At 39.8% G+C, this 26,333-nt stretch overlaps 1 protein-coding gene across 1 annotated transcript; it reads left to right on the forward strand.

The window, feature by feature from the left end:
• Positions 1 to 815: 815 nt before the first annotated feature.
• LOC136427624 (two pore calcium channel protein 1-like) lies at positions 816 to 22,164 on the forward strand. Its single transcript, XM_066416609.1, has 19 exons — positions 816 to 964; positions 3,670 to 3,755; positions 4,425 to 4,545; positions 5,290 to 5,418; positions 6,016 to 6,138; positions 6,531 to 6,649; positions 7,317 to 7,424; positions 8,558 to 8,684; positions 9,466 to 9,667; positions 10,952 to 11,096; positions 13,630 to 13,794; positions 14,433 to 14,497; positions 14,735 to 14,816; positions 15,445 to 15,514; positions 16,062 to 16,263; positions 17,237 to 17,327; positions 17,957 to 18,070; positions 19,927 to 20,132; positions 20,981 to 22,164. The coding sequence occupies exons 2-19, from the start codon at positions 3,670 to 3,672 to the stop codon at positions 21,133 to 21,135; spliced, it is 2,310 nt and encodes a 769-aa protein (XP_066272706.1). The 5' UTR covers positions 816 to 964; the 3' UTR covers positions 21,136 to 22,164.
• Positions 22,165 to 26,333: the final 4,169 nt, after the last annotated feature.

Consider the following 26,333-nt stretch of genomic DNA (forward strand, 5'->3'; position numbering starts at 1 on the left):
GGACCTTGAGAAAAACTCAAGACGCAAGGACGCTCTAGAAAGGCCCACAATGTGCTCCTCCGGTTATCGCCCTGGCCGAGTTCTCCTATCTGTGGCTCCATATTTCCGGAAATGCATGAAAATTGTATGAAAACGTATGAGAACAAAGTTCGAAAACTTTCGAACTTGACCAAATGTGCCGTTTCGACCCGGCGTGTGACGTCGGATGGATATCGAATGTGGTTCCAAAAGTTATTCGACATTACGGGAAACTGAAGCAACTAGCGGCTGTGAAGAACTTCGGTCTTGGCCTAAGGAAATAGAGGTTTTGTAAGATCTAGATCCACGGATTCAGACGCATTTCCTCACTATCATGATCATGTCCTATGTATGGTCATCAGTTGCAGTTTAGCAATAATCAGCCAGAAGGCGCTTTCCTTGGTGAGAGATTGCAATGGTTCTCAACAATTCTAACTCAGAACTGTGCATTTGCACGAATAAACTTGTCACAATTGATATTAAGACCATATGTAGTTTGTTTTATCTGGATTAACAAATGCCTTCGCCTCTAATCACTAAATACATATAACTTTACTTAAATTGCTTCAAGAATCAAGACAATCACCACGTTTTCTCATCAAACTACACAAAGAATCAACAGAAAGTTTGCATAAACGTTGGTGGTAGCTGGACTGGCACTTCATCCAGACTTGACCTCTATCAGAGTGCCATATCCTACTTGATGCGGTAATGGATTGTCCCTGCAGGGAACACAGCCCCTTATGTAGCACTACTGGACCTCCCCTTTAAGGCCACGCCCCTTTTGTCCCCCTAAGTCCCGGATGAATGACCTGGCTTGAAGGACAACATGGCGACTGTTGGCTAGAAAAGTTTGCCAAGAAAACTTTCTTTGAATGTTTTGGTGATTTGTTGAAACTCTCGCAATTTTTATCTGCTGGAACGGAACAACTAAAGCATCGAGAAGGTAAGGCTTATAACGTTATACCGGTTCTGGCTGTATGATTTGTGTTGTGCAATGATTTTATAAGTGTACGCCCCGGATATGTTATTTATGGGAGGGGGGACTTTATGTTGTGTTGGGCTAACGTAACGTTTACATGTTATGTCGTGGCACGAAAACCTGCTTCACTTATGGCAAGAGCATTCTAAACTTAGTAAAAAAAAAGTTCTATTTGAGTTTGCAAATGTGTAAAACGTTTAAACCTGGCTATGGTTTAGACACTAGGCGGTGAGAGTTTGAGAAAGTCCAGTCAACTTAAAAATTGAATCAGTAGAATCACGTGACACACATAACGTTAATGTGATTAGTTTATTTCTTTAGAAAAGAACCTGAAAGAAAATGTTAAACATATGCACAGTAGCCATAGTTGCTGAGATGCTATTGAGATGCTTGCAAAAACAACCATTCAAGCGTCGAAGACTGTACCAAATGCCAGAAGATTAAAGGGAGAAATATTAATAAGTTATCTATCATTATATAAATATCCTCCTTCGCAGACTTCCCGGGAACGGCGGCGTATATATTTGGGGGAGGGGGTACGCGATTTCTTACACGGGCCGAAGGAGTTATGTCGCCAAGGGACGTTCGCCTTTCCCAGCTCCCCCCTCAAATATATATGCAGCCGTTCCCGGGAAGTCTGCGAAGGAGGCTAGAAATATTGCATGATGTTTATGTTTATGTTGCACAAAGTTATGGCATGCATACCCTCAGGGAACTAGTTAGGTTTTCTCATACATGATTAATGAAGTAGGGATTAGATCAAACACATGTACAGCAGACTGAATATATTCCTTACAGTATTGGCAGTTGTGTTATCCTTTTCAGACAGGTGCTGCAATCAAAATTACAAATGTAAGCACTTCACATTATATTCAAAATTTTTTCGTATTGTAGTTTTGGTAACGTTATATCAGCATAACACAATGGTTTACAACATAGGTACTTGTTGTATGGTTACTTTTCTAGTAGAGTAATCACATGATTGTTACCCTTAAAGGCAACCAAAGCAATATTAGGGAACGGGTTTTTTTCGCGTGAAGAATGTTCGCGTACGCGTGGAAAATTTTCGCGTGGAAAATTTGAAATGGAGAATTTATTTATAGGTTCAAAATATCAAAGTAATTTTATCATCAAAATTTTTCTCCCTTGGGAATAGAATTGAGTCCCTTGGGAATCAACTTGTTTTTTTGTATTTTTTAAATTTCAAAAATCCTTTGAAATTTTTTGAGTGTGAAACCTTAGACTTGTAAACCTTCAATTCCCTTCTGATCAACTAATTAGCGTATTTTAACAAGCAAATGATCAAAATTACAGGCAAACTTTTTCCCTGCATGGGTGTGGGCAGGGTGTGGTGTGGTTTGGTGTGTGCTATTCCCAAGGGACTCAAGTCTATTCCCAAGGGAGAAAAATTTTGATGATAAAATTACTTTGATATTTTGAACCTATAGATAAATTCTCCATTTCAAATTTTCCACGCGAAAATTTTCCACGCGAACGCGAAAATTCTTAACGCGAACAAAACCCCAACCCCAATATTAGGGTCCGAAAATCAGATTTTGAAAGTCAATTTATTTAGTCATTTCTATACATGATTAGTTCAAACAACACTATCACAATGTTGCCAAAATACGACGTTGTTGTAATGTTAGAACTCACTGAAAATCGTGGCTGGAGTTTTTGTAGGCTCGTGAAACTAAGGGGATCTTCGTACAGGACGATTTTGCACTTTAAAATCCTAAAAGTATGAAGTTATTACGCAAATCTGCTAAAAAATGTTAGTAAATGTCACTACCATAAAGATTTCAGCTTTTTTTATTTCTATTTTTTTGCCCTAATATTGCTTTGGTTGCCTTTAACAAATGCACTAATGGAATCAAAAGTCCTTGTCAGTATCAATCATAGTTTTTTAACATGACCAATAATGTGGAACCAGGTTATTTGGAGAATTTTTTGTTGAATTGAATTGCCAGTTGTTATAGGCCCTTTCAAGAGAGTTGAAGTTGAAACAACTTTTGGTTCGTGCAGGTTGTGTGTTTGGATAAGCAGCGTGAGATTTTCTCATGACTTGGAATAGAATCCCTTTCATGTGCACACCAAGGAAACAAAGGACGTGACAACAAAGATTAGAAAGAGGCAGAAAATGAGTAGTAAATGAAACACAGCTGGAAAATTGAAACTGTTAAAGCAAGGAAAATGTTAGGTAGGACAGTCAGGGCTCAAAATTCGTTTTTGGAAATAGGCGCACTGGTGCACCCAACCAAAAAAATTAGGTGCACAGAAAAACATTTGGGTGCACCACATAAAATAAAGTTGAATGTCAGCAAAACATACGTTTGGTGCTACTGCCTCTCTGAAGAACTTCAATCTGTAATTCTATCCAGATTTCGAATTTCAACTAAGCAATACATAAAATAAAGTTATATTGCTTTTTCTGATACTTACATTTCAAGAATATTCTGTATACTAGTGTACAAGAGAACCGTTACCCTATATATTGAGTACAAAAATATCTAGGTGCACCAGTGCACCCACAGTCAAAAATTAGGTGCACAGCTCCAATTTTGGGTGCACACAGGTGCACATACACCCACTATTTTGAGCTCTGACAGTAAAGTTTGTTGCATGCCAAGGCCTTGCCAATGTTCTAAATATCACAACTCTATTTCCAGATGAATTTGTACCTGGCAGCCACCTACATCAGAGATGCCCGGTACGGTAGGAATGGCCAGTTTGAGACAGATGACAACTCCGTCAGGTGAGAAAATCACTGCAAAAATGTAATGTCAGTTCTCAACAACAATGTGTGCAAATTAGATATGACTGGAAATATTTCCATATCTGTATCGATGTTGCTGTTGTGCCAAGTTACTGTGGCCGGTCAGAAAATCGGGCCGGCATGGAAATATTACAGTTTTCTACCCCAACATCTGCTTGGAGATTGATAAAGGGGGTTGTAGTTCTCTAATCTCAGGAAAATTAGTTCGGCTGTAAAAAGACTACAGCCAGGGCTTATCTAGCCAGTGACTGTTTCTAGGGTTTTTACAAACTTGGGGTTGTATGGCGCAACGGCAGAGCGTTCGACTCAGAACCAAGAGGTCCCGACTTCGAATCCTGTTATGTCACCAATCTTGTGCCCTTGGGAAAGGCACTTTACACGACTTTCCTCACTCCACCCAGGTGTAAATGGGTACCTGACTTCAGTTGGGAAAGTCGTATCGAGGTCACCTGGTGGCGCCGAATGGCTGGCGCCCAGACCCCTGCGACAATTCCACAAAATGCATGTGTGGATAAGATATTATATATGTTGTGTATTGTGTGAAACCTGTAATACCCTGCATATCAATTCAGTGCTAGAAAGGCTGCCATTGCGGGTAATTTCTGACCAATAAAAACTTGATTGAGACACCTGTTTTACCCTTCCCAGGCTGTACAACCTTTATAACCACTGGCTTCCTAAAGGGGTGGCATACTTCTTCATTCTCCTTCTGCTGGCCCTGGCCATTTTTGAGAAGCCTGCTGTGCCTGGCCTCGAGATCGAGTACTATGTAAGTACCATAGGGCTTTATGGTGTTGAAAGAACCAGCAACTTGTGGTCATAAAATGTTTGTCCTCTGTTTAGGGTAACATAAAGCTGTACAGTCAAACCTGTACAAGTGACCGCCTCTACATGAGGGCCTGCATGCCCCTTTTACGTAGAGCGTAATCGGCCGTTTTAATTTTATGTAGAGCGTTGCCGACCACTCCATAATTTAGCGTAGAGCGTAGGGGGGGGCTTTCTGAATTTAGCGTAGAGCGTAGCTAGGGAGGCTTTCTGAATTTAGCGTATTACGTAGCCAGCCCTCCGAATTTAGCGCAGAGCGTTGTCGGGACCCCCCATGCAGGCCCTCCTACAGAAGGACCACCTGGCCAGTGACCACTTTTGGGTGGTGCCTTAGATGATTTTCCAATTGACTCAAGCATTAAGAATCATGTCCATAGTGACCACCTGTCCAAATAGACCAGATTCTATTGGTCCCTGAGTGGTCTTCTTGGACAGTTTTGACATTATGTGTGAAAAGACTGTGTAAAGGTACATGTGGTGCACTACCTGCTCCATCTTATGAATTAGATTATTTTTCTTATCACTTTGTAGTACATCAAGACCCTCAAACAAGGTTGATTCCATTGTTATAACACATTTGTGCCAACGTATGTTGTTGTTTTCTCACCCTGTTCCTTTACTATTGACCTTCCTGTTCCATTGTTGTTGACTTGCAGTCAGTAATGTCTGCCATGTTTTCCTGCCAAAGGTAACCATGCCCATGGAGGTGATATGTCTGATCGTGATTGGCAGCAGGCTGTTCCATCTACGGCGCTTCTCCCCCGGGAAGACCTTTTACTCAGACAAGAAGAATCTGGTTGTCATGGCAACCATGATCGTAAGTAGCTCTTAAAAGAAACCTGACTTTAATTTGGTGAAGGTTGAGACTAAGATGGGTACTCCAATTGAAAGTAACTGATGAAATCCTGTCATCCATTTATGCTAGTTGTAATTGTAGTTTCGGTATAAGTTATTACAGATTAAAGTGTTAGTACAGACACTCCTTTGATATGGTTCCTAGCTAATGTTCTTTAAAGCACAGGACAAGATGTAGTTTTCCAGCAGACAATACTGTAAATGCATTTAAATTCGCGTGTTTTTTATTTCACGCTAAGGGGAAAATTGAGTGTTCGCGTTGGTATTAATTTCGCGGCAGTGCTATTGTCACATACTGCTACAGTATTGGACAAAAATGTTTGCGGTGGTTTTAACTTCGCAGTGAAACGGTTGCTGCGAAAACTGTGACATAAAACCACCGCGAACATTTCGGCATTTACAGTACCAGAGGATAGTGTGAAGTGTCTCCCTTTAACTAGGATGATTGGGCTAACTAGTCAAACTAATGACTTCCAGTAAAGAACTCTGAGAGGTAACATCAGGCTTCACTACATGTCATTGAATAGCTGAGCTGTAATGTGCTGTATTTGTCCCACAGGTGGTAGTGATAGACATGATCTCCTACATAGCGTTGGTCAATTCCGGCCAGGCGATGTACGCCTACCGCTGGTCCCGACCACTGCGTGCGTTGCTCCTGGTCAACATTACGGAGGGCCGACAGGTACGTGCCTGAAGCAAAACATAGTAATGTTGGTTTCAGGAGAATATGGAGGAATTTACATGTTCATGTTTAGTCTTCCGCCATATATATCTGTATCTGTCTCACTTAGAGGCTATTTCCTGTATTTTGAGAGGCGAATTCCAAATGCCAAGCTGGCGTGACCTTTGTTCATCATAGGATATCAACTCCATTTTTTTCAGAATCATATAGTCTCTATTCTTGTCTTTTACTAAATAGATTAGAATATTTGGCGACTAAGTTTACTAACCATGACCTATAACAGATTGACAAGTTTTTACTATCAAGATAGAAAGAAAGTAACTTTTCTGTTAACACCAGTTTGATACTTGTAGTCTTCTATCAGCTCCTGTGATCATGTTATTTCTCTGCAGATTCGTCGAGCTTTTCGGAACATCCGACGTACCCTGCCGGACATCCTGAATGTCCTAGTCCTGTTCTTCCTTAGCATTGCCCTTTTCGCTCTGATGGCTCTGAAAATCTTTGAGAGAAGGTGCATTCTCACATCTTACATAGTCATATAGTTACCTTCTTTAGTCTTCTTGTAATTTTTAATTGTATAATATTATTGACATAGATACCTTGCTAATGACTTTAATATTTAAACATCTTTTATAGCATCAAACCCCAGGCCAGTAGTAGTTGTAGTCAACAGTGTGCTGAAGGATAGTTACTTCTACTTATTGTTAATTGTTTATTGTTTATTTGCATATATGTACAATTATAAAAAGATAAACAGGGCAAAAAGAAAACATGCAGGGGGGGGCAGAAGCCTAGGTGGCTTTTCATGGGCCTCCCCTAAACTAGACAATGGGAATTTTTACAAAATTATACATAATCAAAACTAAGCAAAATTAACTAAAGAACAAATTGAAATTGTACCATAAATCCTAATGAAACAAATGGAAAAGAAGAGGAACTACAAAATAAATAAGTAAATGAATAAATAAATACATAACATTAAGTAAGATTACGCTATATAATAAGTGTGATTACACTATACATTATACATACTTGCTGACATTCATGTTAGCTCTGTGAACAGGGGAATTTTAAGAAGTATCCCTTAAAGAATTTGAATGCAGCCAAGAAAGTGTTGAAACCTCAATGTGTTTTTTTTGTTACCTCGTTTTGAATTCTGTGTGTTTTCTCTTTTCCAGACCAGAGTTGAGACTGTATACTGACGACAGTCCATACTTCAAGCAGTATGGTGATATTTATTTCCAGCTGTATGTGCTTGTAACCACAGCCAACAGCCCAGACATCATGTAAGTCATCTTCTTCTTGTGTCCTTCAGGCATGTCACAATTATGTCTAAAAGGCAGACTAAACTTAATTTCGTAAAGCATACTGCATTATGTTAAATATACCACTAAGACCAGTTCTGACTTGTTTTACACTAGTCCATCATAGATTAGCGTTTTTACAACATTTCAAATTTGGTGGCCTGGTGCCCGTAATACTCAACGAGTCCAAAGACCGTGACGTCAGAATCCGACTCGGCCCCAGAATCTATTCTATAGAACACGCATCGATCGTAACAGTTTCTTATGGAGGAAAACGGCAAACTACGCAGGAAGGCATGACGGATACCCCCCTCCGATCCCCACTCTTCGCACGACGAACTCGCGTTGGAGGGAAAACGCGCGGGGCAGAAAATCCATACACCTGTTCTACGTTTTCAATTTGTGACCTAAAGGTCGAAATCAGGCTCTAGATGGCGTGTTTACGGGAGTGCCGGTTCAAAGAAACTGTTACGATCGATGCGTATTCTATAGAATAGATTCTGGGGCCGAGTTGGATTCTGACGTCACGGTCTCTGGACTCGTTGAGTATTACGGGCACCAGGCCACGAATTTCAAATTTTGTAAAAACGCTAATCTATGATGGACTAGTGTAAAACAAGTCAGAACTGGTCTTAGTGGTATACATGTATTTAACATAATGCAGTATGCTTTACGAAATTAAGTTTAGTCTGCCTTTAATGTCTGTATATTTAGACCCACAACATAGTTAACTTTGTTTTAATCAATTGGGATTTGAAAGACTGGAAAAAAACAGCTCTATGGATGTATTCTTTGTCTATCTATTGGTTTCATCTCTTTGTAAATCATTGATATCATGTAAGTCTATACCCTATGGGTATGGCATACTTCACATGCCAGTTCAGAGCATTTACAATTCAAAGTACAACCAATGGCATGTAAGCCAGATTGAGAAACATACAATTATACTGGTAGCTAAGCCCAAATTTAGGAAAATATATGAGACCATGCACGTACATGTACACACCCTTCCTATAAAAAACATTGGAAAATCTTTTTATATTTGCAGGAATGTGTCACCAACATTTATGAATCTTTTTGATAATTATGTTTTTAACTCATGGTTGTCCCAATAGGATGCCGGCTTTTGACAGCAACAAGTGGTTTTCTCTCTTCTTCATTGTGTATTTGGTGGTCTGTCTGTATCTGTTCATGAGTATCATCCTTGCCGTCATCTACAAGAACTACAGAAAACATCTTAAGGTGGGTCTCACCGTCTTAAACTACTTTTAAGAAAACCCTTATTAGTATCTTAATACTCAGGAATAGTTAGGCAGAAACAATAGGTCATATCTCTGGTAGTAAACACAATTGATTGATATATCATTGTTCAACGGTCAGGATCAATGGTGAAAATGATTTGCATGTGGCATAGCGACAGGATAGAGGTTTTTGCTTGGTTCGTCACTATCGTGGCTGACACAGTCACTGGCACCCCTGCTAGTTCTCACACCACAGGCTTTTTCAAATGCATTTCTTGTTTTCCATGGTATGTTTTATAGAAGAAAATACTTTCCCACCTGAAACATCCTTTGACAATCAACTGGATTGATTGTCATTTCCTCGTGTGTAACTAGAGTTCCACGACCTCATACCTTCGCCAAATGATTTTAACCTTTATGACTGACGTATTAGGAGTGTCTCTCATCAATTATAAGTCATACTAGTTGATCGTTTTCAACCAAATAACAGACTTTGTCCAAAATATGAGCTTAACAAAGAAGGTTATGCTAACATCATCAATTATGCAAATAAGGTCCTTATCAGCATAATCTGATTCAACTACGTTCACATTCACTTAACTTCCACATGCCAAAATCTAATCATTTCCATGTCTCACCAAGATCTACCCACCTACCAAATATCAAGACAATCCATCCAGGCCTTCTCTATCTGCTTCTTTACAAACATACAAACGCTACCCTCTGCATAACCTTCTCGGCGAAGGTAATGATGCGAGTCTTCTCACACCCATCGTATACAGAACGAGATAAAGAAATCTGTGTTCATCAAGCGATTTAAGCTGCTTCGTGCGTTTGACGAGCTGAAAGAGCAGGTGGAAGGGAAGTCAGTGGTGACAGAGAAGACGTGGAACGCTGTGATGAAGGAGGTTCTACCCAACAGGACCCACGTGTACTACAGTCTGCTCTGGATGGTGCTCGACAAGGATGTCAATGGTTACATAGGTACGGAGAAATCTGATCCCTTCTCTAGTTGCTCAATAATACAGTTTCTTTCACTGTAACTTCATGTTCACTTCCGAAAATAATTTCATCAGGTTGGTAGAAAATAGGATATGGGAGATTCTTTGTACACAACCAGATATTGATCTCACCTGCGGTAGTGTGAGTACTGCTGCTCACCGCTATAAGTAATGAGGCCGTCTGTATAAGGAAGACAACACCGGTGATGAACCGAGACGAGGGGGGATACAAACTTAGCCATATTTGGGACAGTGTTCTCACCGCAAAAGCGCCACCTACATTGGCTACTTATAGCGGTGAGAAGCAGTACTCCAGTCAGAAGCTCTGAAGAAGGTGTCTGATAGACATCGAAACGTTAGCAGGTGAGATCAATACCTGGTTGTGTACAAAGAATCTCCCATATTCATGTTCACTGTTTTCACGGTCACCTCTGCACCGTGAACTTATCATCACCGTGAAAAACCTGTTGTAATTATTTATGATTCCCTCACACATCTGTTCTGTAAATCAATTGCCGCCACCGTGAAGTTGAAGTTCAGTGAAAATGTCCATTATCATTACCATGTGAAATGTTGCTACTGTGAAGATAAAGTGAATTACAGTACTCTACATCCAGGAATCTTAAGGTAATGAAAATTAGGAAAAGGTTAACAAAAATATCTTTAAGTCACATGTGGTAGGTACAATATCATGAACATCGAAGTAAGACAGGGACAGCTATTAACAATTTCTAAAAGTAGCTGGGTACTTTGGCAATAGAATAGAAACTCAAAATTTAAAAAAACGTTGACAGTAGTTTTAGTTTGTGGATGAAGTCTCATGTGGTTAACCTCCTCTGATGCCTACACCTCCTAACATACCTCTGCAAGGTTAAATATATCTGGCTACCTGGAAAATGCATCCAAAGAGATTTCCAATTTCAAAGAGATATCCTCCAGTATATATAATGCACTCCTGCATATCTATACCTGGTGGCAGGGGTGTGCTGCAGGAGAGATCTCTCAAACTGTTTTTCAAGGCGGTGGATAATGTAAGCCAGCAGAGAAATATGAAAATAGGTTACACCAAATGACAGTTACTCAAGCAGCTGGATAAGATTTTGAAACAGTCAGTGACTAAAGGGAAAAACTGTGGATGCCGTCTGAAATGTCTGTTTCAAAAATGTTTATCCAGTTGCTTGAGTAACTGTCATTTGGCGTATCTTATTACCTGGATGTCTAACCTCCATCAACCTATTAAAGAAGATTGCTGTGGTTGTCCTTCCAGATAGGAAGATGTTCCTGCAGGTGGCCGACCTTCTAAACGTGGAGGTGTCAGAGGTCAGGAACCAGAAACACCTGATAGAGAAGTACTATCCTCACATCTACAACTCCTCCGTCAGCATTGCTGTCAGACAGGTCGTCATGCACAAGTGAGTATGGAAAGCAGATTGGACCAGATGTATATACTAAGGTGGCAAGTCAGTCTATGACCCCGTTCATACTAAGCAGCGTAAGTCGCCCGAATCGCCGAAATCGCCAAAGCCGCATTCCTTCACACCAGGGGTCGAACGAGCGCGAGTTGTAAAATCGCTACTTCCTCATACACGCTCTTTTTCCGGCGGGATCGTCTGTATCCCCACATCGCTGAAGATGGCCATGAGCACGCATGTCTCTTCGTCATCCCAGACACCAAAATCGCCCGATTCTGCCATGTTTCCGCGAATTAGCTAGGAGATAGGCGAATATGGTATTATGGCGGCAAATAAACGGAAATCAAGGCTGACGTCGCATATGACCCCTTGAACCATGTCCGGGTCAATATGCAAATTAATACGCCCGATGCGCATCGAGCCACTTGGAGCGATCATACCAAGCAGGAATGCATCCAAGTTGGTAGTAATCCACCTCCTGGAGGTAGATTCGCTGCGTTGCGCATCGGGCGTTTTCACATGCGATTTGGAGCGTTCATACTAGGCCACAGCAATGCGGCTTCGGGGATTTCAGCGATTCGGGCGACTTGGGTGACTTAGTATGAACCCTATGGTGGTCTTATGGTTATGGTTATTGACTTTTTGAGGAGATCATCACTCTTTTCAATTAGACTATTAAAGGGTTCATCCTGGTGTGAGTGGGTCAAAACATTTAAAGTACAGTTTCTGGGTTTACATCAGCTTTTTTTCTTGAAAAGGTGATAGACCCCTGTTATGTCCTTATATCCTTCTACAAATGTGGTAAATCTCAATAAATAGATAAATTAATTTATTGATAGTTCGAAGTTGTTGTTTAAGGTATTGTTGAAGGGTGTCTGAGGAATTTTGTGAGATATCGATTTTTGTCGAATTTTTTTTGTTATCAAACAAAAAAATTCGCCAAAAATCGATATTTCAAAAAATTTGCGTTGACACGCATCATTCTTTAAGTATTATTATCATGTACATTCCTGCAAAGTTATAATTTGATGAACATCGAAGCACAAGCCAAGGAGAGCGTTTTTTCTAAAAAAGGGGCGTGGCCTTATAAATCTTGACAGGGTGCGAAATACTTTTTTGAGCCAGGTTGCCCGGTGGGCAACCTGGGGGAAAAGCTAGGTTGCACATCAAAATTTCAGGTTGCCCCACCTACATTCACCATTTGCAGTGACATTAAAAATGACATCTTTCGGGTGTGATATATTGGGATTTTCGAAAAAATTGGGCATAGGTTCCCCGGCTGGCCCCTATATCCGGGGGCCACGGTGCCTCAAGTTCAACAAGTTGAAAAATACACAATGGTATTTCTTTTACTTGGAACAAGGCAAGTAATGATTCACATAACCTTGAATGATAAGTAAATAGATAACTCTAAAACTTATCTGTTCACTAACATCCTGGAAAGTAAGTCGAAAAAAAAATACATATAAACTTATATACTGTCAGAAGTAAACACCAAAACAGTATAGTATTTCAAATCAGTTTTGTATATTTTTTTTACAACAACAACAATACAACAACAATACAACAACAATAAAGAAAAATTACTTAATTTTGCCCCTACAAATAAACTAGTAACTGTGTTGGAATCATTATCAAACTTTAATGAACCTGCAGTGTCAAACTCATCTACATGCCAGAGTAGTGTCCTCATTTACATGAGAAAGTACCTCATTCACACTTCTTCTTCTTCTTCTTCTTCTGATTATGTGCACAACCTCATCATGCTGAGGGCTACGGCACAGTATTTTGGTCAAGGTCAATTAGGGCACTGGTTGCTCACAGTCTACTAGTATTTGTTTTGTGTCCGGTGTTCTCTGTCATTTGTCTCTCACAAATGAGACAGTACCTCATTTGTGTGAAAGAGTACCTCATTTGCATGTTTGGAAGACTTGATGGTTACATGCAAAGTAGCTCATTTGCATGAAAAGTAGCTCATTTGCATGAAAAGTAGCTCATTTGCATGTTCAGGAGACTTGAAGGGGTACACCGCATGGTGACCATGTTGATTTGAAGACACTGCCGACGGCAGTTTATTCGCCTTTTTCCAGCGCTAATTTCACGATCTATGAACAGGTTTGGATGGTTTAGAACAAAAAGGTGTTGATTTCTGTGTTTCAATTGAAAATTTACCGAATTTTATGAAAGTGACACTGTTTTTGTGAGCTTACTCGGCTCAAATTGGGTTCTCAGGCTTCATAATCTTGGGTTGCGCACTGCGCTAGCTGCGTGTGGAAATTAGTTGCGCCAAGCAAAATCTGCTTGCGCCGCGCAAGTGCGCAACCGGGTATTTCGCACCCTGCTTGATGACGTAATCATGACATCATACTAATTTGCATAAATTATCACCTTGTACTACCTGAAAAAAAATAAGGCTGAGGAAGGTTTATAAAGCTTAAGAAAGGGTTTTTTCAAAAACATCCCAACATTCCTCAGCCACCCTTCAACAATACCCATTATCAACACAAGAAAGTACATTTGTCTCTCTTTCCAGATTTTTCCGATACTTCTTCGACCTGGCCATTGTGGTTAATGCCTTCTTCATTGGGTTCAACCTGGATGAGGCTGAGTGGTTCTTCCTGTCTGTGTTCACCTGTGAGATCATCCTCAAGTTGTACACCTACGGCTTCAGGGAGTTCTGCCGCAGATTCTGGAACATGTAAGACATGTGGATTTGCTTCTCCAGATGTAGTCATTATTCAGTGGTCATTCAACAATATTCAAATGCAACAATAGTCATTTTTTCCGAGAATAATTTCATCAGGTTGGTAGAATATAGGGTATAGGAGATACTTTTTACACAACCAGGTAATCTCACCTGCTAACGTTTCGGTGTCTGATTATACCCAACAATATTCAGTGTTCAACAATATTCAATATACAACAATATTCATTATTCAGTGGCCTGTGTGTGTGTCTGACTGTCTGTTAGTGTTTCCAGATATTTGTGGTCAGAATACTGTAAATGCAGAAATGTTTACGGGGATTTAATATCGTGCTAGGGAGAAAATGGAGTGTTCGCGGTGGTTTTGAGTTTGCATTTGAAACAATAGTAGCGCTACAGTCACACAATGGAACGGCTTTTGGCGGTGGTTTTAAGTTCACGGTAAGTAATTCTTGGTGAAAATTGCAAACATAAAACCACTGCGAACATTTCTGCATTTACAGTAACTTTAGAACCTCTACATGGATTATACAACCTTCTACCTTACGATTTTAGAATTTTAAAGTCCTGTACTGTGTTCTTGTTCTTTGTTTTCTTCTGTTTTAAATTTTTGTTTTCTGTTTTTTCTGCAGATTTGATTTCATTGTGATATCAGCAGCCTTTATTGCCACAGTTATTGAAGCTGCTTTGGAGGAGTGTAAGTTTCTCTTGAAATATTTTCTAATCTTTTTGTTTTGCCTTTGAGTTCAGTTGGTGTTCCAATATTTTAAAACCTCTAAAATACACTCAATCTTTACATCAATCTTTACAAATCAGATAGTCTGTCGGCAGAACTGAACAACTTTCGTTTAAGACTACATACCCAATATACACAATACACAATGTCTTACCATTATTTTTCTTCAAGCATTATTTTGGCCCTTCTTTCATTTAGTGCAATACAGCAGAGAGACACTAGATGTCCTTCTTGTTCTGCGAATCCTGCGACTCCTGAAACTGGTGGGGAGCATTGACAGGTAAGCTTTTGGTTATATCGATTTGGAGTTAAATGTGGACTTCTGACTCTAATGCATGTGATGTGTTTAAAGGCAACCTAAGCAACATTAGGGCGTTGAAAGTTGTATTTTCAAAATGCCTTTTTTAGTGATTTCTGCCCATAGTAAGTTTAGATAACACTGTCCCATTGCATATTGACCATCATGGAGTAAACATACGATATCATTGAAAATCTGAGCACTTGGAGGCCAGCCATTATTTCAAATCTTCTGAACATGTGCGATTCTGACCGATAAGTCCCGATGCTTCCGGAGACTAATCACATGGTCATGGCTCAATGTGTCCAGACATTGTGACGTCACACGGCCGGAAGTTACCGAAAATTGTCGACAGAATAGGGTTACGGCTGAATTCTGGGCTGATTATTGGATGGTACCCATAAATGAAATACTCCTTTTGCGGCTTGTTTCTGCGCTCTTTTCAAACTCTCAAACTATGAAATAATGATGCAAATATGCTAATATGGGGAACTAAATGTCAATTTCATATAAATTTCCTTTCCCAGAATACTTCCAGTTTTACTCCCTGTAATTGCTTAGGGCACCTTTAAAAGAAAAAGAAAAAGTTTTTGTCATTTTGTGCTGTTAGGTTCAAGATCATTATCGGCACCTTGACGAACATCGCACCTTCCATGTTCACCTATGGAGGAGTCCTGTTCGTAAGTTGGTCAACTTATTTGTGCGACCAGGAATCCTGAATTTGTTTATTCACATTTTTTGTAGCCTAACATTTCACTGGGTGTTCATGGCTGTAGCATGTAAAGAAAATATTTGCTCTACAAAATGAATACAAATTGGCAGCTTTTGTATTTGTATTCTTAATAGAAAGTTAATGTGACAAGACAATCTAACGAGAAATTATGTCAAAGTGAACATCGTTCAATGCAGTTATACAGATATGATTTGTTATGACGCTGAAAGAAACGAATTATATAAAACAGCTTTTGACTAACTTACAAAAATCAATCTTACTACTAAAATCAACCAACTCACTCACGATACAAAACGTGGGCTCATTTTCCACTGCCTTCAAAAAAGAAGTCAAACTCAACCATAGTCAACCTTAGTTAACATAGAACTTTCACAGTAGACTAGAAAACTATGTCGATTCCCATGTACATGTATATCCATGTACTTGTTTGTCTGCAATTAGCCTTTGGGCATGAACTTGCAATAAAGTTATATCTATTGTGTTTCACATACCAGGTGTTTTACTATGTGTTTGCCATCATTGGAATGGAAGTGTGGGGAACCATGTTGTCTGGGGATCCCAATGTCTCCTTCTGTAACAACTCAAACCTGAATGGCTCGGAGTTCGCCCGGGATCACTACTGTAACAACAACTTCAGCGACATCCTCACTGCCTTTGTGCTTCTGTTTGAGTTGATGGTGGTCAACCAGTGGCATGATATCCTTTGTTTCTTTTGTTATCTCCATGAAAAATGGAGATATTGTTTTGGGTGTGTCTGTGTGTGTGTTTGTCTGTCTGTCTGTTTGTGTTTCCGCACTGCTGTAGGCAGCATAACTCAGGAACCTCTCGATGGATTACAATGACATTTGGTATGTGGGCAGGTGTTGTGAAGCCGAAGTTCAAGGTCGATTTTGGGCCCCCTGGTATGTGACCTTGGTACTGCAGCAGAACTTCACTTTTTGTATCTTTTGACCTGGATGTGCTATGGTCTTGATTTTTGGGTGGCAGATAGCTTGTTCATTTTGTAATAAGGCCACACCATTTGAATTTCTTGGTTAACAGAATTTTAAAAACAATGCTAGATTGAAAAATCAACAGGAAAACAGAAGCTCAAAGGAAAGTTTGTACTTTGGTGCACACAATTTCAGGGAGTGAATAGGGTCAGGTGCAAGTTTTCACCCCAGCCTTCTGTTTTAATGATTTTTGTTGTTGCTAAAATTAGAAAAAAATCCATTAACCAAGAAATTAAATTGGTGTGGCCTAAGGACAAGGTTATAAATATACCACAGATAGCCTTTAAAGTATTGGTTAGCTATGTCATTTACTATGTATTGAGTAAATCTACATGTAAGATGCTTTTTCTGAGGAGTTTGTTTTCCAATAGTACATGTGGTTGAGTGGAAAGTGTTTCTAGGAAAGTAAGTGTCAATGAACTCAGAAGTTAGGACTATATCCATTCATAAGTCATTATGCAATAGGGCAATATTTCAAGCTTACTGTAAGCTTTTCTTATCTGCTGCCAAGGCTAGAGTGTTACATATAGCTATATCCCTTCTAGATAATAGTATTGTTAGTGCCATGTTGAAAAGCCTGTTTTTACCCTGATATAGGGTATTTCTTCAGGTAGATTTAGGGTGACGGCTGGCCCCTGAATGATTCATGTTGTGTGTTTAACCCTTAACCTGCTCACTGCTGACCTCGGGGTTTGTCGCCATCACCAGTGCGTGGGCCCGTCTGTACTTCGTGGCCTTCCACCTCCTGGTGGTCATCGTGGTGCTCAAGTGAGTCAGCATCTGTTAGTACAGTTCTCTTGCAGTAAAAGATCCTGTGGTGAAGCTATAGGGAAAGGGCTAGCGTCCGTACAGTTCTCTTGCAGTAAAAGATCCTGTGGTGAAGCTATAGGGAAAGGGCTAGCGTACGTACAGTTCTCTTGCAGTAAAAGATCCTGTGGTGAATCGATAGGGAAAGGGCTAGCAACCCCTCTCTGTAAAAGTTTACTCTGCTACTGAAACAGCGTGTCATCGTGCGGCGCAATCGGTAGGGTGTTTCGCCCACAATTGAGAGGTCCCAGGTTCGAAACCACCGATATGCCCTGATGTTGTGCCCTTGGGAAAGGCACTTTACACAACTTTCCTCACTTTAGGGAGAGCCACTACTTGCGCACGTAAAAGAACCCACCACACCTTTCAAAAAAGAGTAGGGGCATGCCCCGGTGTGCAATGGTCCAAACCTTGAACTGGTGGGTTCTTTAACATGCGCGGGGTGTGGCTCTGCCCAAACATGGGACCTCCATTTAACGTCCTATCCAAGCCGGAGGGATGTCCCTAACCAAAGCTAGGTACTCATTTACACCTGAGTGATGTGAGGAAATTTATTTAATATGCATCTAATACTTTGCATTCTCCTACAGTATATTTTTGGCCTTCATTCTGGAGGCGTTCATGTTGGAGTCATCCCTGTCCGCCGGCAAGTTCTCCAACGCTGTGGAGGAGAAGATTAAGGAGATGGGTCTGTGGGTCAGCAAGTGAGTTTCAGTTCCCTACATATAATGTTAAGGTCTCAGACCGGAGTTTTTTTACGATTTCGTATGTAGGCCGACACCCTCAGGTTGACGGGCTACAATTCTGCCATGAAAAGTAGGGCGGAAAATGTAATCACATGGGCAAAAAGCGGTTTTCTGCCGCTTTCCATTGTATTTACGGTATTGTCCGTTGTCCCTTTATTTTGGGTAGAAACCATAGGAAAATGTATATTTTGGACCCGAAAATTATCATTCTTTTACACTTTTTTGATCGATACTGCTTGGAAAAAACAAGTTTTCCTGGGGTCACGGTATGCTGAGAAAGCCTAGTACAAATGTAAATGGTGTCTCTGAAAAATGAAAAAAATCAAAAAGTCTTGTGATAACTTTTTCGCAATCTCCGAGGATGCAAATTCGGTGAAAATTCATTAAAAACGATGCTATTTGGGTCATCAGGCGAAAAAAAATGCATCACCGTTGGCACGGACTAATACAAACAAGCCTTCAATGGCGAACCAACTTCACCAGGCCCAAAAATACTGCAACTCAAGGGCTTTTCAGGAGATACAAAAAATCTATGCACAGCTAAAACGATCTCCAAGCAATAGGGGCCAGAAATCAGAGTGACGACCACGCACTTCCGGCAGATTACCGGGTCATGACCCTATAGCTATCCCTGGTCAGATTTGAACTCTGACCCGGAACCTTATGTACAACCAAGGACATTATATAGGAATATCCTTGGTACAACTCAAAATGCAATCATTGACCTAAAACAGATGCTTGCGGAATCAAATAAAATTGTGAATATCATATGGAATTAATAGATAGAATTTCTACGAAGAAAACAACTTTACAGAATAACTCATGCTAACAATGGCAAGCCCATTATGGAAATGTAGCTGGCTGTACAAATGGCATTTGCCAGTGATAACATTTCCCATATGCCTATCTAAAGAAGTTAAGTTTTACCTGCAGGATGGCAAGTTTGCGATGGCAACTACTTAGTGAATCTCTACATGTATTGACAATTCTATTCTGTTAGCAGAAAATGTACAATTCTGTTTCTGAAACTATACTTCCTGATCCTGTGCTCCTTTGCTGCAGTAAACTGAGAACTACATCGGATTATATTTACAAAAATGAAACCTTCACTTGTTTTAAATAAGTTCAGGGCTCTCCCTTCGATCATTTGCAACTTGGGCCGTTCTGATGGCTACTCGCCTGATGATTGAATTGATCAATTGTAAGGTTACATGTGTGACGTCAGGTCTCGGTATTTCCAAACCAACGTGAATAGGGCTTTTCAATCTGGCTTTCCTGAGGATGGATTTAGAAGAATTTTCCGACGAATTCAAGGGAATTGAGGAGATAGTGAGCTTTGAATTCAGAAAATTCTTCAAAAATCCGTCCTCATGAAAGCCAGATCCAAAATCCTTGTTCATACTGAGTGGGAAATGCCGAGACCTGACGTCACATATTAACCTAATTATTATTGATTTATTCAATCATCAGGCGAGTAGCCGTCAGAACGGCCCAAGTTACAAATGACGGAAAAGCCCTTAACTATGGCGGGCTTTAAATATGTAAAACAAGTGAGGACTTGACTTTGCAAAGTATAGTAGAATTTTCAATTTTAAGTTTAGCCTCTCTTTAATGATGTTCCGAGAAAGAATGTTCTTTGATGAAAATGACAGCAGGTTACCTTTTACTGATGTCATATTTTGGGTCACAAGTTTTCATGTAAAATCATGTAGTTTTCTGTTATACAAGGAGGATGCAATGATCTTGTTTTACACCATTTTGATGCAAGGATGCAATGATCTTGTTTTACACCATTTCCTCTTTGTAAACCCCAGGAAGCCCCTGCAAGAACAGTTACCAGTGGAGCATGTTCAGATCGAGGCTCCACAGTCAGTCCTGGTGGACAACATTGAGGTCCATCCCAGTCCGACCCCGCCCCCTGCGGAGAATGAGACTGCGGAGGCAGCAGACGTGGTGCCGGAGATGAAGGAGAGAAGACCTCGTGCTGACACAGGCCTGCGCTTCAGGATAGCCAGACGAGGTACCTCCCGGATAGTAATATTTTATTTATCAATTGGTTTGGCTGTTCAGCACCCACAGCCAGGTTGCCCAACTAGCTTGTTGCTATTACAAAGAGCTAACCCTGCTGGCAATGACAGGACACTACACTTGAATTTCGACATGGACAGCACAGTGAGCTACAATGTATTACAATATGTACAATGTTTGTTTTTATATTTGTTTCTATTGCATACCGGGTAAACCGCCTCATGGCGACGCACGTGTACACCATATTTGTATTGCACAGCACAAGCTGCACATGCGGACAGATTTATTTGATCCACTCACACCGGGAAGGAGCCTTTCCCGAGGGCAAAAGGTCAGGGCATGTCAGGAGATACAAACCCAGGCCCTCTGGACCAAACACATGACCATTACGCCACACGATGCCACAATAATATATCCCAAAGCAGACACTTGTTGATGTTTAACAGTGGATGTACTAATATCATAGTCTTACCACGTTTTGTTAGGAGTTTGATGGGCCATCTAACGATAGCCACATCTTTCCGTCCATAGACCAGGTGTACAATGGCCTAGTTGGTATAGAGTGTTCGCCTTGCACACAGTAGGTTGAGTTTGATCCCCGGTCTGGTCATACCAAAGACTTGAAAATTGTCACTTACTGCTGTCTCTGCTTAGCACTCAGCATTTGGTAAAGAGTATGGAAGTTAAACACACATCACTACCAGCGGACCAGCCCCCTGCTCTAGTGACTTGCCCAAATGTGTGGCCCAAGGGCTATAGATCAGAAATGGAGATGGGTGACACCCTCATGCAATTTTTCAAGACGCCTGGGTCACTTTAAGTTAACATTTTTCCGTCCAGGTACCAGGAAGACGGAGATTCTTCTGCAGAGGATGTTTGAAAGCGAGCTGTTACACGAAGAAGGCCAGGAAATGCCTACTACTGAAAACGAGATAGAGGAGATGGAACCAGAAGAAATCCGCCCCACACCACTTACTCTGGATAATGTCACATAAAACATTACTCAAACTCATTAGCTTCTTAACTTCTTGGCTAGAGGAATTTGTAACAACCTATTTGAGGTTATTGAGGGAAGTAGTATAGATGTTTTTTCATTGTATACATTTGAAGTTACTGAAACAGTTTTTCTTTAGTGACATTATTGAGAATCAAACTTGATACTACTGAAACATTTTGTGTTACAAACCCATTTCCTTGTTCTTCTAACACAAGGCATGCAAATACCTACTTAACAATCTTGTAGTGTCAAAGGGAAAATTGTTGGCTTGGCTTGGCTTTCATGTACTGAACTTGGTAATTAAAAGTAATTATCATGTACTTTATGGCTTTTGATTACAATTCTACAAAAAAGCAATACAAACACTTTCACAGTTGCACTGCTACTTCTCATATATTTTAGTGGTCTCTTTACCTCTGCTCTACACATGTAGAGATTCACAAAGACTGAACTAGTTGCCATTGCAAACTTGCCATCCTAAAGGTACATGTACTTAATTTCTTTATATAGTCTTGTTATCACTGGCAAATGCTATTTGTACAGCCAGCTACATTTTTAGGACTAGACATTTCCGTGCTGGGCTTGCCAGTGTTATCATGATTTATTCTGTAAAGTTGTTTTCTTGGTAGTAATTTATTTCTACTTAATTCCATATGATTTTCACAATTTTAGTTTCCCCAAGCACCTATGTTAGGTAAATGATTGCATTGTGAGTTGTACATAACGTTATATGTAGAAATGAATTGACATTTTCATATTCAAAATTAATTGTACAGGAAGAATTTAGTTAGCTACATTTTATGCTGGATGTGCTGCAATATGTGGAGATTTATTAATGAAACTTTGTATATGTATTTAATAATGTATCAATATAATTATGTGACAATATTCCAATGTGGAAAATTCATATTAGGTAAATTTATTACAGTCGCAACATTATTCTGTACTTAATGATCTAGCCAAATTTTTTATGCAGATTTAACATCAGGTATAAGGCAATAAATAGCCAACATGGTGATTCAGGGTACAGTTGCTTCTGGGCGTTGTTGTAGTCTTTACTTGTGCCTAGATATTTTTAGGGTTTCATACTTCAGAAAATCTGGGACAAGTCTCCTAAATTTGGAAGAACTGCACCATTCCCAGTTGTAGTGGCGACGTGTGGTGCAAGTTTAGAGCGTGCGGCTGTCAAACAATGGGACCCGGGATCTAATCCAGGGTTGTGCCCAGAGACATGTCCGAACTTGCGCCCCGACGTTGTGCCCTTGGGAAAGGCACTTAACACAACTTTTCTCACTTCACTCAGGTGTAAATGAGTACCTAGCTCATCTAGGGTTAGGGAAGTCCCTCGGATAGGACGTTAAATGGAGGTCCTGTGTTTGGGGAGAGCCACACCCCGCGCACGTTAAAAAACCCACCACACCTTTCGAAAAAGAGTAGGGGCATGCCCCGGTGTGAGATGGTCCAAATCTTACAGTACGGGATGACATCTTGAAAAGGTGATAGTTCATCTATTATGTCAATCCTTCCACAATATGTGGTAAATCGAAATAGATAAGTTGATTCCTGCCAGTGATCAGGGACTGCCAAGCTACAAATCTAGATCCAGACTTCAGAAGTTAGAGACAGCAATTATACGACCTCAACGGCAAGCATTGTCTTTCTTTATAAAATCTCAATTTATTACAGCTATTTCAACATCATAGTTCTTATTAGAAATCTCCTTTCTGTCAAAATAAGTTACAAAATGTATATCTCCTGAACTTTTAAACAGAAACAATACGACTGAAGTGAAAATTGAAAAATATTTCACAATAGTGTCATGAAAAGTGTTCAGAAAAGTACAAAACAGTTGAAAACAGGTAACAATTACATTAAGTTAACAGTGTTGACAAGGTACAAAAATCATAAATATAGTTATCACATGATAAATATGATCCTAACAATCTATCAATATCGCTGCATTTCAAGTAAAAAATCTTGTCATTTAGTTCAGCATACATGTAGCACCATTCCTTTAGGCCACACCATTTTAATTTCTTGGTTAACGGAATTTTAAAAAAAAATGCTAGACTGGAAAATCAACAGGAAAACAGAATCTCAGAGGAAAGTTTGTACTTTGGTGCACACAATTTCAGGGAGGGAAAGGGGTCAGATGCAAGTTTTCACCCCAGCCTTCTGTTTTCATGATTTTTGTTTTGCTAAAAATGTTTTTAAAAATCCGTTAACCAAGAAATTGAATTGGTGTGGCCTTAGAAACACTGGAATGAAGTTATCTTGGCATTCATGGTGTGAATCATCTGCATACCAATCATACAATCATGTTTGATTGTCATAGGTGAAGCTCTCGCAACATTCAAAAGGTAACACTGCAATTATATAGCGTCAACTTGCTTTGTGAAAAAGTCATGCATTTGCAACCCGCACACGGCATGCATTTAGAACACTGCAATATGAAATACTGCATTGAATATCTAAGCTTGTATATGCATTTACATGTACTTGTACTTACTTCTTGTAGTCTGGTCTTAAAAGGACTCTGAAACATCTTGATCACCATTGCTGATTCTCACACACAGTAAGACCTTCTTTGAAACCCATGAACTTAAATCTATCATTAGGCCACACCATTTTAATTTCTTGGTTAACGGAATTTAAAAAGAAATGCTAGACTGGAAAATCAACAGGAAAACAGAATCTCAGAGGAAAGTTTGTACTTTGGTGTGCACAATTTCAGGGAGGGAAAGGGGTCAGGTGCAAGTTTTCACCCCAGCCTTCTGTTTTCATGATTTTTGTTTTGCTAAAAATGTTTTTAAAAATCCGTTAACCAAGAAATTGAATTGGTGTGGCCTTATCAGCTAGATTTAACTTCTGCTGTGTAACATTCATTTTATACTAGTGAGTACAAATACTTCATGCATTCTACAAACAGTTACGCCTATCTCACTGGACCCACAGCACGTTGGTGATCTCTCTGCGATCTGCGAAAGAGCTTTTCTCGATAAAAAAAAATCTTCTTATGCTATGTGTGTTTTCTTTTTATAAGGCCACACCAATTTAATTTCTTGGTAAATGGATTTTTATTTTCCGAAAAAAAAATGCAAAAAAAACAAGTGCTTTTGCAAAAAGCTGCCATTTTCGCTCAATGAACATGATTATGTACACGTGGTTAGTTGAGGAGTATATTATAACGGGATGTGAAATTCTTAATCCGTCACCCTAGCCCTTAATCCGTTAACATAAACTTAAATCCCACAGGATAACCCTTAATCCGTCACCCTTGCCCTTAATCCGTCATGAAAGCCTTTAATCCCTCAGCATTGCCTATGATATGTCACCATAGCCCTTAATCCGTCCCTTTAGCTCTTAATCCGTCACCTTTACCCTACATCCGTGGTTATAAACTTTAATCCGACAGCATAAATCTTAATCCATCACCAGAGACCCTAATTCGTTACCCTTTCACTTAATGCGTCCACCTTACCCTTAATCCATCACCATGACCTTTAATCCGTCAATATAACCCTTAATCTGTCAACATAGCTCTTAATCCGTCAGCATATCCATTAATCCATCACCACAGCCCCTAATCCGTTGCCCTTTCCCTTAATCTGTCATTATAACCCTTAATCTCAATCACCCTAGCCCTTAATTCTTATTATAACGTATAGTACACCTTTGGAAAATGAAGGCAGAAATGACATACATGAGGTATAAATGACATGGCACGGGTCCAAATTATGGTTGTACATTTACCAAGCAACCAAGCAACCAACCAATCAACCATACGTAGAAGCATCCGTTGAATGGTGTTTTCCGTTATAATGAACAATAAAAAAAATTGAGGCATGGTTTGGATCTAAGATCATAATATAAAGACGTTGTATACATCAGACGGATTTTTGAAAAGAAAAAAAAAGAGAAAAAAAACCTTTCCCTGACGGATTCGAACCAAGGACATTCGAGTTCACACGTCACGACCTTCCACGACGAGCTAGTGGTACAAGCCATTCTGGCGGACTACTTTAAAGGTATATAATGGTAAAACCTCTATGCATGGTAATTTTTTTTGTCATTTTCTTGACAAAACTAGTTTCTTCTTGTTCAGTTTTCTGGTATAGATGTAATATGGCCATGTATAAAAACATAGATGTAATGTACTACCTTCCAAGATCCATAGATCGCATATAACGGACGTACTACACTTTTAAGTTTAAAACCTAGTTCGCAACATTTCATTAACATAATTTATGAACATTCGCTCGTTACTCAATTACTGCAATTATTAGCATGTTTTATTACATTATTTTGGGCATACAATAAAGATAAAGCTATTGTTAACCACAAAATAGTTTTTTTTGGTGAGAATTTTGTTATGTAACGATAACCTAACTATGATTTAAAATGTCAACACCACACTGTAAAGTTTACAAATATACTTCAGAAACATTGATGCAGGGTTGAAAGGGTTGAATCAAGATCCATCTACAGATGCATCGTACCATGGTATGATTGGGTCTCAGATTCATTTTCGCGTCATCGCGAAAATGAAAAAAATCATGATTTTTTTTTCTATAATTCTTTTTTTTTTTAAATAAAAATCCGTTAACCAAGAAATTAAATTGGTGTGGCCTAAGCTGTACATTTTGCATGATATTCCCATTGTAAAGTAAACGGTAACACAAATCCAGTTTAGGAGCAGCGAAGTCGCTAATGTGAGATAGAAGCTTTAAAGCTTCCAAAGCAGAGCACAGCAGTACAGAAGTTGAATGGAAATACTGCCTGTAGTTAGTTAGAAGACATGTAGCGGGTCCCCAGGTTCTGTGGAGGCGTTCCTCTTGTTGAGGTTGTCTGTCTGTATCCTGCTGTCAGCCTGCCCGGCCATGCGCCCGTGCCACCTGTACTTCACCATGTAGTCTGAGTGGTACTGTCCGTCAGTCAGGTCCAGGAAACGCATGTAATCCACCTGGAGTTCCTACAAGCAAATTAAAAGTTGAATCTGGTTAAACACTCAAGTGCAAATGATCTTGTGATCCTTAACTGCTGCAATCTAATTGCATTTTAACATCAAGCATGCATTCTGTGGTTTTGCTGTGGACATACTTTAGAAACCTAAAGTTGGATTGGGCAACTGGAATCTTTAGGAAAAGTTTATTTAAACTCAGGATGAAGGCACTACATGTTTTAAAGGCACCCAGA

Source organism: Branchiostoma lanceolatum, chromosome 2 (genome assembly GCF_035083965.1).
Source record: "Branchiostoma lanceolatum isolate klBraLanc5 chromosome 2, klBraLanc5.hap2, whole genome shotgun sequence".
NCBI classification, from domain to species: domain Eukaryota; kingdom Metazoa; phylum Chordata; class Leptocardii; order Amphioxiformes; family Branchiostomatidae; genus Branchiostoma; species Branchiostoma lanceolatum.